General features: G+C 42.0%; 1 protein-coding gene across 1 annotated transcript in view; it reads right to left on the bottom strand.

The window, feature by feature from the left end:
* LOC140494388 (zinc finger protein 462-like) overlaps positions 1-12,352 on the bottom strand; it is a 28,859-nt gene extending 16,507 nt beyond the window's left edge. Inside the window, exons 1-2 of the mRNA XM_072593581.1 lie at positions 12,224-12,352; positions 5,164-5,387 (exon numbers count right to left, since the gene is read on the bottom strand). Of these exons, the coding sequence (XP_072449682.1) occupies positions 5,164-5,387; positions 12,224-12,251 (252 nt within the window). The 5' untranslated portion in view covers positions 12,252-12,352. The remainder of the gene's footprint in view (positions 1-5,163; positions 5,388-12,223) is intronic.
* Positions 12,353-16,281: the final 3,929 nt, after the last annotated feature.

Here is a 16,281-nt window from a genome sequence, read left to right as displayed (position 1 = left end):
AAAACTGAACAATATTCCAAATGCAGCCCCACCAACGTCCTGTATAACTGCAATGTAACTTCCCAACTCCTGTACTCAATGCCTTGACTGACAAAAGCCAATGAGCCAAAAGCTTTCTTCACTGCCCTGTCTACCTGTGACTACATTTTCAGAGAACCATGCACCTGAACTCCCAGATCCCTCTATTCCACTCCTTAAGGCCCTACTATTCACCATGAAACTCCTACCTTGATTTGACTTTCCAAAATGCAAGACCTCACACTTATCTATATTAAACTCCATTTGTCATTTCTCGGCCCACTTCTCCAGCTGATCAAGGTTCTGCTGCAGTTTCTGATAACCTTCCTCACTGCTCACTATAACACCTATTTTAGTGTCATCTGCAAATTTACTAATCATGCCTTGTACCTTCTCATCCAAATCATTGGTATAGATAACAAACAGTGATGGGCCCAGCACTGACCCCCGAGGCACTCGGCACAAGCATCCTTGCACTACTACCCTCCACTTCCTACCATCAAGCCAATTGTGTATCCAATTTGCCAGCCGATTCTGGATTCTACGCAATCTAACCTTCCAGAGTAGCCCACCATGTGGAACCTTATCAAAGGCCTTACTGAAATTCATAAAGACTACGTCTACCGCCCTGCCCTCGTTAACCTTCCTGGTCACTTTAAAAATGTCTAACAAATTTGTGAGGTATGATCTCCCACTCATGAAATCATGCTGATTATTTCAAATCAAACGTTTTTCAAAGTGTATTTATAGCTTATCTCTTAATCTTCTCAAGAAATGTACCCACCACAGATGTTAAGCTTACTGGTCTATAGTCACCAGAGTTTTCTTTACATTCTTGAATAATGGCACAACATTCACTACCCTCCAGTCTTCCAGGACCTTACAAGTGGCTTACACTGATGCAAAAATATCAGCCAGGGACCCTGCAATTTCTTCTCTAGCCTCTTGCAGTGTTCTTGGATAGATCAGGTTAGGACCAGGAGGTTTATCCACTTTCATACATGCTAATACATCCAACACCTCCTCTACTACGATAAGGACCGTCCCAAAGATAGCACCACTAACTTCTCCAAGTTCCCAAGTCCTCATGTCTTTCTCCATGATAAACACAGAGGAGAAATATTCATTGAGGACCTCGCACATCTCCGGTGGTTCTACACATACATATCCACTTTGGCCCTCAAGGGGTCCTATTCTCTCTCTAGTTATTCTTTTTCCTTTAATATATTTAAATAACATCTTTGATTCACCCTAATCTTCTCAGCCAAGGCTACATCGTGCCCTCTGTTCGCCCTCCTGATTTCCTTCTTCAGTAAGCCCTTGTATACCTCTGGGGATTCCCTTGTTCCCAGCTGCCTGTACCTGAGCCAAGTCTCCTTTTATTTCTGGTCAATGCCTCAATATCTTGTCATCCACGGTTCCCTATTCCTGCCAACCGTGCCCTTGACCCTCACAGGAACTTATAGACCTTGATCTCTGGCTATCTCACTTTTAAAGGCCTCCAACTTGCCAGAGGTCCCTTTGCCTGCAGATAAACTACTCCAATAAACCCCTACAAATTCCATCAAAATTCATCTTATCTCAATTTAGAACTTGAACCTGTGGACCAGTTTTGTCCCTCTCCATAACTATTTTAAAATTAATTGAACTTTGGTCACTGGTCCCAAGATGTTAGCCCACTGTCACCTCAGTCACCTGCCCTGCCCGGTTTCCCAAGAGTTGCATTGGTTTTGCCTATCCCGCATAGGACCCTTTATATACTGATTGAGGAAACTTTCTTGAACACACTTAAATTCCACCCCATCTTAAACACTCAATCCTCTGGCAATCCCATTTGGTGTTAGAAAAATTAAAATCCCCTACTGTGACAATCCTATTGTTCCTTCAAGTCTCACTAATCTCCATGCATATTTCTTCCTCTAATTCCCATTGACTATTCAGGGGTCTATTGTATAACTGCAATAAAGTCACTGTCCCATTCTTATTTCTCACTTCCACCCACAAAGCCTCACTGGAGGATCCATCAGTTATTTCATCTCTGATTACTACAGTAATACTTGCCTTAGTCAAAAATGCCCCTACCTCCTACCACCAATGTTCCACCTAAAGCATTATCCCTGGCACATCAAGCTGCCAATCCTGTCCCTCCCTTAGCTATGTTTCTGTAATAGCTATAATATCCCAGTCCCACGCACCTATCCACACTCAGACTTACCTGTCAGCTTTCTTTCATGACACAAGATGATAACACTTTGTTAAAATTGAAATAAATGCAATTTAATCCAACATGCATTCCCTGCTCCCTGTTGTGATCCAGCCTGACCTGGCTCTTCAACTTACTGTTTCTGATTACTGTATCTCCTTCCAGTCTCGCATTTGCCTCCCTGTTTTTGAGGATCCCACCCTTGTCAATCTCGTTTGAACCTTCCCTTGCAGCACTAGCAAACCTGGCCGCCAAGATATTGGCCCACCTCCAGTTCAATTGCAACCCATCCCTCAGAAAAGATCCCAATGATCTAAACCTCTGAATCCTATAAAATCCTCTGAATCTTATAAAATCAGTTTTATTCATTAATTTCCAAAATCAAGACAATTTTTTTTAATAAAGTCAGTTTTAACTGAAACAGAAGACTCATTACACAAGATGATAACACTTTGTTAAAATGAATCACCAGCATGCTAAAATATTGATTATCTACATTTTCTGTTCATGAGATCATGCCTATTAGTTCTCACATTCAATGAGAGTTCTTGGGAAAATGCTAAAGGTAATGAATATACTAATGTGAATGTTCCACAAACTTTACTTTTGATCTACAGATTTACTTTCCTATTGTCGATGTTAGAATTTTCATGTTTTTAAAAATACTAAACTTATATTTTCGTCTGTCTTCTTGATCTACCATCTACTTGAGTGATGAGCTATTTAAGTAAAATGATGGCTGCAACTGATAACAATCAATTCCAAAACACTAGTTTTCAACTCAATAGGAAAAAGAGTTTGACCCTACTGAGTCACAAGGTGGCCACACAACAATAGGTACAGCATCTGCAGTCATTGTTTTTACCTTTTTAACTTCTTTACCCAAGCTGTAGTTTCAAGCAGCCATGAACATTTAGCAGCCCAGAAACTAAATACTGTACAGCAGATAATGTTTGTCATCATACACAAGCCAAATGATAGTAATGTAGGAATCAGGCATTCTAATAAAAAGCTCCAAGACAATTTTGATCAGAGCATAAAGTTGATTTGAAGAATGTAAAAAAAAAGTTCAAACTAGACAGAAATATTTAGGAAAGCAATTTCAGAATCTGTCAATAACAAAGATAGGTTGCATTATAGGCACTACTGACGGGGGCATAAAATTGCCATAAGATTAAATGAATAAGACAAACAATTGCAACAGCTTTCAATGTAGGTAAGTGAGGCCATCCACTTTGGACCTAAAAGAAAATAGAACAAGATACTCTTAAAATGGGGAAAAACTGGAATCAGTGATGGTCTAGGTACATAGATTACAAAATATCATGGAGATGCAGAGTATAACTAAGGAGGCTAATGGCATGTTGATCATATAACTTGAAAATTAGAATAAGGGGACAGGAGAAACCATTTTGGCTGATTGGCAAGCCTCGAACTAGTCTAAAAATTAGACCCTGATCTTTCAGAACTGATTTTATGAAACACCTCAACATGTAAAGAGTAACAGAAGGTTGGAACAATTTTTTACAAGCAACAATTGGTTATTTTATATTTACTTACCAAAGGTTTGAAGGAATAAGGGGCAAAGTCGGGTGCATGAAGTTGCATCACGGCTCAATCCTTAAAGCAGATTAACTTTCAGGGCCACAAAACATATCCTAAGCTGTGAGACAAAGGAGGAAATAGCAAGGACATTGGCAATAATTTTCAATTCCTCTCTGGCGACAAAAGATGTGCCAGAGCGGGAACAGCTAATGTGGCACTGTTGCTCAAGAAGATAAAACCAAGAAACTACAGGCCAGTTGATCTAACCTCAGTGGTGGAACCAATTCTGAGACACAGAATTGACCTTCACTTAGAGAGGCAGGGATTAATCAAGAATAGTCAGCAGAGGAGGTCACATTTGACCAATTTGATTGAAGTTTTTAAAGAGACGACCGGGTGCGTAAATGAGGGCAATGCATTTGATGTAGACTACTTGAACTTCAAAGAGGCTTTTGATACGGCCCAGCATGACAGACTGATAAGAGGCACAGACTCATACAGCATTGAAACAGACCCTTCGACCTAACTCATCCATGCGTACTAGGTTTCCTAGCCTGAACTGATCTCATTTGCCTGCATTTGGTAGATTTAAGGAAAAAGGAGGTTTAGAGGAGATGTAAGGAAAGACTTTTTCACATGAAGGGTGATGGGAATCAAGAGTTAGAAACCCTTATAACATTGAAGTAGTATTTAGATGCACACTTATTGTGTTAAGGCATCCAAGGCTTTGGGCCAAGTACTGGAAAATGAGATTAGAATAGTTAGGGTGGCTGTTTTTGACTGATAGTCGATGGGCTAAAGAACCTTTTTCTCTGCTGTAGATCTCTATGACTCTCCAAAGGAAAGGGAGAGCACACTCAAGAGGGTAAATGATCGCCTCCTACTTCTATATCTTATGGGACATTATTTTATGTTTTTGTAAACTTCACACAACATAATATATCACTTAGTACTGCTATGGTTAAAATAAAAATGTTTAGACATTTGCATTTTTAGATGTTGACTCAATTTCAAGATTCAAGTGGGCACAGTGCTCAAAATTAAGCAGAATTCCAGGGAAGATGCTATTCCTTTAAGACAATGATACTGAATTGACCATATACTTTGCCTCACTGTAGACAACAACTTTGTAACAGTATTATATCCTAATTCTTATGAAGTGGACAGTGATTTTATTTTATACAAATAAACAGTTAAAATAGAATTCAGCATTTACTCCTCTCAACAGCATTTTGAAATCAGAAGCTGGACACTTGAGAAATAATGGTAGTCAGATGGGGAATGTTAAAAGTACATTCTTCCTAAAATGGCATTAAAAGTGTTCTCGCACAAATACGCTATCCATTGCTAATTCTATTTGTTAAGTAAATCGACACAGTAGCAAACTCTCCAAGTACCTTGTGCTGCTCTTGCAGGTGAGTCTCCAGCTCTGTCTGTAGTCTAGCTTCAAAGAAACAGAGACGACATTTGTACGGTTTCACTGGGCTATGAGTGTCCATGTGTTGTATTAAGTTCTCCTGACTAAGTGTAACAAATGTACACCAATCGCAACAGTGTACCTTCCCAGGAATAAAATGCATCAGTTCAAGTTGACACTCTTCCACAGAAGCCAGCTGTCCATCTGAAGACCAAAACAGGCAAATGTCAGATTATATTTTTAATAAATGGAAGGAATGATAAAGCCTCTTGATAAGGCTCCTTTATCCTTCTACATCTTGTTGGCATACCCTTATTCAACAGGATGCACTGTCAAATCAATTCTACAGAAAATGCATAATTTTATCATATAACCAATATCTAATTTTAAAAGCATCAAAAGCCAAATTTCATCCTTCTCTCTCTCACAAATTTCTCTCTAGAAATCAAGAGTACCAAAGAACAGATCTATTCTTTGTAGTGTTCCTTTATAAACTCCAGCAACAATAGTAATGAAAAGATTGTAAATTTACCTCATTTATTACGTACTCATATTGTCTGGAAAAGATAACCATGTCTTGACATGAAGTCTATTGCCCGTCTGCCTTTGACTTGCAGTTTAACGGGAAAGATACTTAAAGTCAACTCCCATTAAACAATGATTCAAATAAATAGTTTTTAAATAATTGTGCAAGAGGAGAGTTATCTAACAATGCGAAGATTCATGATTTTAAAAAGTCATGTGCAAACTAAGCAAGAGAGCTGTGAGAAAAACTTTTTCACACATTAATTAGGATATGGTTAATTTAACTGGCTAGGCAGCTTGTTTGTGATGCAGATTGGTACCAATAGTGTGTTCAATTCCTGCACTGGCTGAGGTATGATAAAAGGACTATCCTTCTCAACTTCCCCTCTCCTCCCACATCCATGCACACCATGCAAATCCATGGTGTACCATGGATATGGAACAAATGCAGGACATTGGCACTGGGTAACAGAACTAATAAAAACACAATGGACCAAATTGCATCCTCGTGTTTCATAACAGTTCTGCGATTCTGAGAGATGTTTATGTTGTCAATTTTGGATCTACATTGTGATCAGTAAACAGACATTTTTTGCTACCATCCTAAAAAATTACTAAAATGCAAAGTAGATAGTTTTAGCTAGGTGGCTGAAACATCAAACAACATTCTAAACTTCCAGAGATAGTCTCATTCTGGTGAACTTAAAAAAAGCTGCCAAAGTGAATCAAAGCCATACAAGAAACAGAACAGCCCAAATGCAATGGTTTCATTCTTTTGGGAACTTGTGAGCATTTGTATTCAGAGCAATAAAATATTATGTATTTGTGCAGATACATGCAACATAGGTGCTGAGTAAACTATTTTAATTAAGAGTAAAATATTAATATTAAAATTTGAATCTATTCAACAAATTAATTTGCATTAGTTACATGGCAAGTCAGATAGTGTGTTTTTTAAAAAGAACAGAAGTATGACACCATACAATGCACATCATTAGCCTGCTGAGATATAATCATGTTCCTTGAAAAACAAACTTAATTCTTGCAAAATTTCCCAACTACAAAATTTGCAGGTTGGAATGTATTTTTGACAGCGCGGCGAGGAGAGGAGGAGGAGTGGAACGAGGGCTGCCGGGAAGGTAAGGGCTTAATTTATATTTGGGCAGTGGCTAAACCAGGGATACTACACATGTAGTATCTCCCTCCTGCCCCCCTCCTCTAACCGTGTGTAAGGCAGATGAACTTAGGTCTTGGAATGGTGCCTGGGAGGATGACATTATTGCAATCACAGACTTGGCTGACGGAAGGGCATGATGATTGGCAACTAAATGTTCCAGGATATATCACTTCAGACAGGATAGGGAGGGAATTAAAAGGGGGAGTGGAGTTGCATTGCTGGTCAGGGACGATATTACGACTGTGCTAAAGGAGCACACTATGGGGATCTTGGGTAGTGAGGCATTATGGATGGAGCTGAGAAATAAGAAGGGTGCAGTTACATTGTTGGGGCTGTATTACAGGCCTCCCAACAGTGAGCGTGAAATAGAAGAGCAAATAGGTAAACAGACTATGGAAAGATGTAAAGGCAATAGGGTAGTGATGATGGGAGATATTAATTTTCCCAACATTGACGCTAAGTGTATCCCAGTCAGAGGTCTGGGTGGGGTAGAATTTGTAAGAAGCGTCCAGGAGAGTTTTCTAGAGCAGTATGTCAATAGTCCGACGAGGGAAGGGGCCATATTGGACCTGGTACTGGGGAACAAACCAGGACAGGTGGTAGAAGTTGCGATGGGGGATTTCTTGGGAACAGTGATTACAATTCCATAAGTTTTAGAATACTCATAGATAAAGAGGAGAGTGGTCCTAAGGGAAGAGTACTAAACTGGGCCAAGGCCAATTATATCAAAATCAGGCAGGAGCTCGGAAATGTGGATTGGACATAGCTATTTGAAAGGAAGTCGGCATTTGAGATGTGGGAGGCTTTCAAAGATAGGTTAACAGTAGTGCAGGACAGGTATATGTCCCATTGAAGGAAAGGAATAGGAAGAGCAAGACTCGTGAACCGTGGATGACAGGAGAAATTGTATGACTAGCCAAGAGGAAAAGGGTAGCATACATAAGGTCTAGGCAGCTAAGAACAGAATGGGCCCTGGAGGAATAGCGGAAGAGTACAAGTCTTAAACGAGGAATCAAGCTGGCTAAAAGAGGTCATGAAATAGCTTTAGCGAGCAGAATTAAGGAGAATCCCAAAGCATTTTATTCTTATAAAAGAAACAAACGGGTAACTAGAAAAAGGATTGGTCCATTAAAGGATAACGAAGGAAGGCTGTGTGTTGAACCTGAGTGAATGGGTGAGATTCTGAATGATTACTTTGCATCAGTGTTCACTAAGGAGAGGGACATGATCAATGTTGAGATTAGAGAAAAGTTTGATTAGTCTGGATCACATTAACATAAGTAGGAAAGATGTGTTGGGTAGGCTAGGTGGTTATTAAGGTGGACAAATCCCCAGGACCAGATGGTATCTATCCCAGGTTGCTGAGGGAGGAGAGAGGGGAAATAGCTGGGGCCTTGACAGATATCTTTGTGGCATCCTTAAATATAGGTGAGGTGCCGGAGGATTGGAGCGTTGCTCATATTGTCCCCTGTACAAGGAGGGTAGTAGAGATATTCCAGGTAACTACAGACCAGTGAGCCTGATGTCATTGGTGGGAAAGTTACTGGAGAAGGTACTGAGGAATAGGATCTACTTATATTTAGAAAAGACAGCCTATCAGTGATAGGCAACATGGTTTTGTGTGGGGCAGATCGTGCCTTACCAACTTTCTTAGAGTTCTTTGAGGAAGTGACCAAGTTGATAGATGAAGGGAGGGCTGTTGATGGACTTTAGTAAGGTGTTTGATAAGGTTCCCCATGGTAAACGAATGGAGAAAGTGAAGTCACATGGTGTGCAGGGTGTTCTAGCTAGGTGGATAAGGAACTGGTTGAGCAACAGGAGACAGAATAGTAGTTGAAGGAAGTTTCTTGAAATGGAGAAAGGTGACCAGTGGTGTTCCACGGAGGTCAGTGTTGGGGCCACTGTTGTTTGTAATATACATAAATGATCTGGAAGAGGACACTGTTGGTATGATCAGCAAGTTTGCAGATGACATGAAGATTGGTGGAGTAACAGAAAGCTAAGGGGACTGTTAGAGAATACAGGAGAATATAGATAGACTGGAGAGTTGGGCGGAGAAGTGGCAGATGGAGGTGATACATTTAGGCAAGACTAATTCTAGAGCAAATTAATGAATGGAACAGCCTTGGGAAAAGTTATGGGCTGAGAGATCTTGGAGTGTAAGTCCATTGTACCCTGAAGTTTGCTGCACAGGTGGATAGAGTGGTCAAGAAGGCATATAATGTGCTTGCCTTCATTGGACGGGGTATTTAGCATAACAGCTGACAAGTCATGTCAAAATTGTCCAAGACATTGGTTCAGCTGCATTTAGAATACTGTGTACAGTTCTGGTTGTCACATTACCAAAAGGATGTGGACACTTTGGAGAGGGTGCAGAGAAGGTTTACGAGGATGTTGCCTGGTATGGAAGGTGCCAGCTATGAAGAGAGGTTGAGTAGGTTAGGTTTATTTTCATTAGAAAAAAAAAAAGAGACTTATGGGGGGACCTGATTGAGATTTACAAAATCATGAAGGGTATTGACAGGGTGGATAGAGACAAGCTTTTTCCCAGGGTGAAGGATTCAATAACGATAGGTCACTCTTTCAAGGCGAGAGATGGAAAGTTTAAGGGGAATAAACGTGACAAGTACTTCACACAGAGGGTGGTGGGCATTTGGAACGCGTTCTGGATTAGTGGTGCTGGAAGAGCACAGCAGTTCAGGCAGCATCCAAGGAGCAGCGAAATAGACGTTTCGGGCAAAAGCCCTTCGTCAGGAATAAAGGCAGTGAGCCTGAAGCGTGGAGAGATAAGCTAGAGGAGGGTGGGGGTGGGGAGAAAGTAGCATAGAGTACAATGGGTGAGTGGGGGAGGGGATGAAGGTGATAGGTCAGGGAGGAGAGGGTGGAGTGGATAGGTGGAAAAGGAGATAGGCAGGTAGGACAAGTCCGGACAAGTCACGGGGACAGTGCTGAGCTAGAAGTTTAGAACTAGGGTGAGGTGGGGGAAGGGGAAATGAGGAAACTGTTGAAGTCCACATTGATGCTTTGCCAGCAGAGGTGGTAGAGGCAGGCACGGTAGATTCATTCAAGATGCATCTGGACAGATGCATGAGTAGATGGGGAGCAGATGGATATAGATGCTTAGGAATTGGGCGACAGGTTTAGACAATGGATTTGGATCAGCTCAGGCTTGGAGGGCCAAAGGGCCTGTTCCTGGGCTGTAAATTTTCTTTGTACTCCTCAGTTACAATTTGGCTTTCTACATGCTGCAATCAATACAGATGTAATAACATTTTTAATGTCAAATTTATTACTTAACCTAATAGGGAAGACACTTAGTTATATGCCCTTCATAATATCTATATTCAATTTTAATGTAGTGTTGCACTTAATAAGTAGTGTGGTGCTGGAAAAGCATAGCTGATCAGGCAGCATTCAAGGAGCAGGAGAATCGAATATTTCAGGCATAAGCCCTTCATCAGCAATGAGGCCTGTGGGCCAAGGTGCTGAGAGATAAATGGGAGGGGGTGGGGCTGGGGAGAAGGTAGCTAGGAATGAGATAGGTAGATGAAGGTGAGGGTGAAAGTGATAGGTTGGAGGGGAGGGTGGAGCAGATAGCTGGAAAGGACCGTTCAAGGACTGTTCAAGAGGTGGTGCTGAGTTGGGAGGTTGGGACTGGGATAAGTTTGGGGGGGGGGGGGGGGGGGGTTAAGAAAATGCAGAATCTGGTGAACATTGATCCAGTGTGGTTGAAATGCCTGAAGATGGAAGATGAGGCATTCTTCCTCCAGGAAGGTTAGGGTTTGGCGATGGAGGCAGCCCAGGACTTGCATGTCCTTGGCAGAGTGGGAGGGGGAATTAAAGTGTTCAGCTACAGGGCAGTGGGATTGGTTGGTTTGGGTGTCCCAGAGATGTTCTCTAAAATGATCTGCAAGTTTGCATCCTGTTGCCCCAATGTATTGGATGCAACAGATGCTGTAGATGACTTGCATGGAAGTGCAGGTAAACTTCTATCGGAAAGGGAAGGGTCCTTTGGGGCCTTGAATGGAGGTTGTGGGGGGTGGGCAGGGGGGAGAGAATGGGTGCACGGTTTGCACTTCCTGCGATGGCAGGGGAAAGGTGCCAGGAGGGGAGGGTGGGTTGGTGGGGGAGCTGGGGCCTAACAAGGGAGTTGTGAAGGGAATGGTCTCTCTGAAACACAGATAGGGTGTGGATGGAAATATATTTCTGGTGGTGGAAATGGTAGAAGATGATGCACTGTATCCAGAGGTTGGTGGTGTGGATGGTAAGGACCAGAGGGCTTCTGTCCTTATGCCAGTTGGAGGGGTGGGGTTCAAGGCCACATTTTTGGGAGGGGGGGGTTAATTGCAGTCTTTGAAGAAGGAGGCCATCTGAGATGTTGTATAGTGGAACTGGTCCTCCAGGGAGCAGATGCAGAGGAGGAATTGGGAATAAGGGATAGCGTTTTTACAGAAGGTAGGGTGGGACGAGGTGTAGTCCGGGTAGCTATGGGAGTTGATGGGTTTGTAGTGCACGTCCATGTTGAATTGGTCATTGGAAATGGAGATGGAGGGGTCTAGGATGGGGAGGATTCTTCCTCTGGGCATCGGGTGATTAAGGTTTGGCGATGAAGGAGGCACAGGACTTGCATACCCTCAGCAGAGTGGGAGGGGGAATTAAGGTAAAAGTAAAGTATTCAGCTACAGAGCTGTGGGGTTGGTTGGTGCGGGTGTCCCAGAGGTGTTCTCTGGGACAATCTGAAAGTTGGTGTCCTGTCTCCCCAGGGCAGAGGAGACCATATTGGGTGCAACAGATGAAGTAATATGATCGATGTGGATTTCACCAGTTTTCCAATTTCCCCTCCCCATAACCTTATCCCAGCCCCAACCTCCCAACTCTGTACTGCTCTCTTGAATGGTCCTACCTGTCCATGTTCCTTCCCACCTATCTACTCCACCCTCCTCTCCGACCGATCACTTTCACCCCCACCTTTCTACCTAACGTATTCCCAGGTACCTTCTCCCTAGCCCCTCCTCCCTCCCATTTATCTCTCAGCCCCTTGGCCCACAAGCCTCATTCCTAATGAAGGGCTTATGTCCAAAACATTGACTCTTCTGCTCCTCGGATGCTGCCTGACCAGCTGTGTTTTTCCAGCACCTCACTCTCGACTGTGATTTCCAGCATCTGCAGTCCTCACTTTCTCCTGCACTTAATATTTAGATGAAAGATGATGCAAACAAATTATCTGGTTAAACACATCTGCTATCTATGTAGCTTAAATTTCCAATGCAGCACAGTACTCTGCAGAGTTGAAATCAAACCTGGTTATAAATACAGGTACATAAATTGAAAACCATACTTCTGTGCTCCAGGACATGGTTGACCATTCTGCTTTTGTGCTTGGTGTAGTAGAGGCACAGAGGACAATGCAATACTCCAGATTCACTGTCAGTTGAAGTTAGATCAAAGTCTTCCTTTAAACGAACTGAACTCCTACTTTCACTTCCAGCCAGAATACTACTTTTGATAAAAGCACTTTCATTCATCATCTTTGCAGAAGAATTCTTATCACCCACTGTGAGTTCACATACTTCTGCATGCTGAGAAAGGGCATTCCTGAAAATAATTCAAAGAAGAATGAATGAAGACAGGTGTTGCCTTTCCGCTCCCCCCACCACTCCAGACACCGAAATAAAGTCACTAAATACAGAAGAGCATCAATTCTCCGACTATCTGATTATCCGAAGGAGATCTTGAGGTCGCGATAGAAACATTATATCAAAGACATGTTTCCAACATCGTAAACACTACAGACGTGAAATACTGCAGAGAACAGTCCTGGATATCGATGGGAGCCCAGGCACTGACTCCAAATGACTGACCTCCAACCCTCTTGCTCTCCCCCTACACTTTCCCTGCAATTCTACACAGGTATGTACTCTAAACATCCCCCCCACTCCCTTCCCCAGATAATCTCTCCAACATTATCCTGTACAGAGCAGAGGTGGAACATGTCAAAAACTTCCAGTAAAAAGGCATGTGTGTGTATGTTATTTGGAGACTCTCACCCCAAAATGCAGCAGCAGTCTTGATGATGTCCAGTATGGCTGCCCCAGAGAGGGGGGGGGGGGGGGGGGTGGGGGGCTCACAGGGAGCAGTGTTGGACATGTTTGGGGAAGGGGGGAGAAAAAGTGGGGCAGTGGGGGCGGATGGGGGGGGGGGGGGGGGGGGGAAGAGAGAAAAGAGAAGAGATGGTGTTGGACGGGTTTGGGATGCAGGTGTGAGGGCGGGGAGGGGCGGTGTTGGACAGGCTTGGAGCTGGAGTGGAGTGGGCAGGGCACGGTGTTGGACAGGGTTTGGGGTGGGGGCTCACGTATGGTGTGTTGCTGCCTCGTCTCCTGAACGGTGAGTGGACTTAGCAGAAAACTCCAAGCCCCAGAGAAACGGCATTGAATCAATTAACCGAATAATCGGTTATCCAACCAAAATAGTGCCCGCCCATCTTGTTTGGATAATTGAGGTTCCTCTGTACTTCCTAATTTTATTTCAAATGTTATGTTTTGTTAGATAGATGCTTACTAAATTTTAAAAGTATAATACAGAGGATTAATAGATAAAATACCTTCTGAAAGCACAAGAAACAAACTGCTGTGGACAAACAAGAACTACTGGAGTTAAAAGAAATGTAAGACTGAACCAGACTTCATATAGTCCCAGGGTTGCGAACAGGTTCTATTCTGGAGTTTCTTTGCAAGCCGATTTGTACTCAAGTTGGAACAGCTGCCTTTCACAAGCACAGGAAATGTTCTCATGTCAGAACTTTAAAATTACACCCGTATGGCATCACGTTCATAAGTACCAGCAATCATTAGTCAGACGTTCGTAAACTGGGGACTGCTTGTCCTCTCGGAAAGTTCCCAAATGCAAGTAGTTAACAAGACAAAAGAACAAACATCAGAAAACCAGAAAAATACAACCGTACAAAAACTGTGTTCAGCAAGAGAATCAGTATAGTTATTTTGAAGAAATGCAATGTGGAAACAAAAGTTAAGAACGTCACTAAGAAACTATACCAACTAAAAAGTGTTTAAGAGATTTGTTTCATATAACCAAAGTAAGCAGGAGCTCTTTGTATCCTCAATCGTCTTGATAGTTTCCCATTTTAAAGCCCTGTTTGGACTAGGGACACATCTGATATTCCCCATACCCAAGCTCTCTAGGGCATGAAAGAACTCATTTTTATCTGAGCTGTATGGGCCCTTTATTTAACTATGACTTTGAAATTACAGTGTATCAGTCACACTCTGAACTATGACGATTAAGGAACCTATAATGAGATTTTCCTTTACAATGGAAAGGTTAACAGGGTATGAATAAATGTGCCAAAACAGCAGGTGCCAGCAAGCTTAGGAAATGTGTAGAATGCCTGAACTTTATGATTAATTCTGAAATTTGTGTAAAAAGCTCTCTATTCTTTATATATAAACAGGAGATTGCCCTGCAGGTGAAGCTCCACCAAATGGGCCCTACATTTTCCTTGATTATTCTCTGCCCTTTCTCAGAGTTGCAGAATATCTTGGCAGTCGCAATCTTGCTCACCAGTGTTTTCTTATGTCCATCTCTTTGCTCTCCTAATTGCTTTCTTAGGACATCCCCTGGTACTTTCCATAGGCCACTGGAGCCTTGATTGAGTTGCTACCTTTGCAGAAAGATTTTCTTTTAACTAGTTACAAGTCAACAGCATCCATCACCAGTGACACACCATTTCCTGAATGGACAACCATACTTATTAGCAAGTGATTACTGATGACAATGAGAACTCCTCACTTGCTGGCTATCCAATCAATCATCCTCATAAAAGAATTCGAGATTGGTCTCCAGATTTGGATTTTGGACTCCACTTTAAAAGTAAGTATTGATAAACTGACATTGCTCAGATAGATTTTGGACTTACATTGAATGAATTGCATACACTTTGTTTTTCCTCAATCTTATCTCTCAAGAATATTTATATGTTTGCCTGTTAGTGATTTTTGAGAAGATTTGTAGCTCAAGATGATGATAGGTATGTAAGTTAGTTTGCTGAGCTTGAAGGTTTGTTCTCAGACACTTCATCACCAGACTAGGTGACATCATCAGTGAGAGTCTCTGGCGAAGTGCTGGTGGTATGTCCCGCCTCTCCATTGGTTTCTTGGTTTCTTAAAGTGGGTGATGTAATTTCTGATTTTTTTTCCAAAGGAAGGTAGAAAGGATCTAAATTGATGTGTGTATTGATGGAGTTCTGGTCAGAATGCCGTGCCTCTAAAAATTCTCACGCATGTCTTTGTTTCGCCTGTCCTAGGACGTGTGTGTTGTCCCAGTCAAAGTGGTGTCCTTTTTTTTGTCTGTATGTATAGAAACTAGTGATAGTGGGTCATGTCTTTTGATGGCCAGTTGGGGTTAGTATATCCTAGTGGCAAGTTTCCTGCTAATTTATCCGATGTAGTGTTTATTACAGTTCTTGCATCATATCTTGTAAATGACGTTAGTTTTGTTGGTAGTATCTAATGGATCCTTTAGGTTCATTAGTTGCTATCTAAAGTGTGTTGGTAGGTTTGTAGGCTACCATGATGCCAAGGAGTCTGAGTCGTCTCGAAGTCATTTCTGATGCTCCTTTGATGTAAAGTAATGTGGCTATAGTTTGTGGTTGCATTGTGTCTGCTTGTTTGGGTTTGTTTCTGAGGAATTGGCGAATTGTGTTGATTGGGTACCTGTTTTTGAAGCATTTCCTGACATCTAAGAGTGTGAGATATCAATCCTAAATCTGGTTCAGCTTTACCAGTATTGTTGTAGTTCTTAAAATGTCAGAGAAAACAGAGGAATTTAATCACACTTCTGACCTTATGTCTTTAAGATGGTACCCAAGATTTCAGGAATCAAGAGGAGAAGTATGCAAAAAATTCAAAGCTTCTGACCTACTACTGTAGCCAGTGTTTATATGAATGGTCCAGTTCAGATTCTCAGGATATTGATGGTGCAGAATTCAGTGATGGTAATGCCATTGAATATTAAGGGCAGATAGTTAGCTAGTGTCTTGCTGGACATGGTCATTACTGAGCACTTGCATGCTGCAAAAGTTGTTTGCTACTTATCAACTCAAGCCTGAACGTTGTTCAGGCCTTTCCTGCATATGGACAAGGACTATTACAGTACTTTAGGAGTTGAGTGGTATTAAACACGATGTGACTATCGTCAACATCCCCATTTCTAACCTGATAGAGGGCAGATCAGGATGAAGATAGTTGAGTTAATGACAATGCACTGAAAATCTTCTAAAGTAGTGACCTTGATTTTAGATGTTTGGCCTCTAACAAAAACAGCTGTCCTGCTTTGTGCTACTGCTTCTTTGTATCATGCTCCGACAGATGGTCCCTTGAT

This window comes from Chiloscyllium punctatum, chromosome 24 (genome assembly GCF_047496795.1).
Source record: "Chiloscyllium punctatum isolate Juve2018m chromosome 24, sChiPun1.3, whole genome shotgun sequence".
In the NCBI taxonomy this organism is placed as follows: domain Eukaryota; kingdom Metazoa; phylum Chordata; class Chondrichthyes; order Orectolobiformes; family Hemiscylliidae; genus Chiloscyllium; species Chiloscyllium punctatum.
Note: the sequence above shows the minus strand (reverse complement) of the source record. Positions and strands in the feature narration are given on the sequence as shown.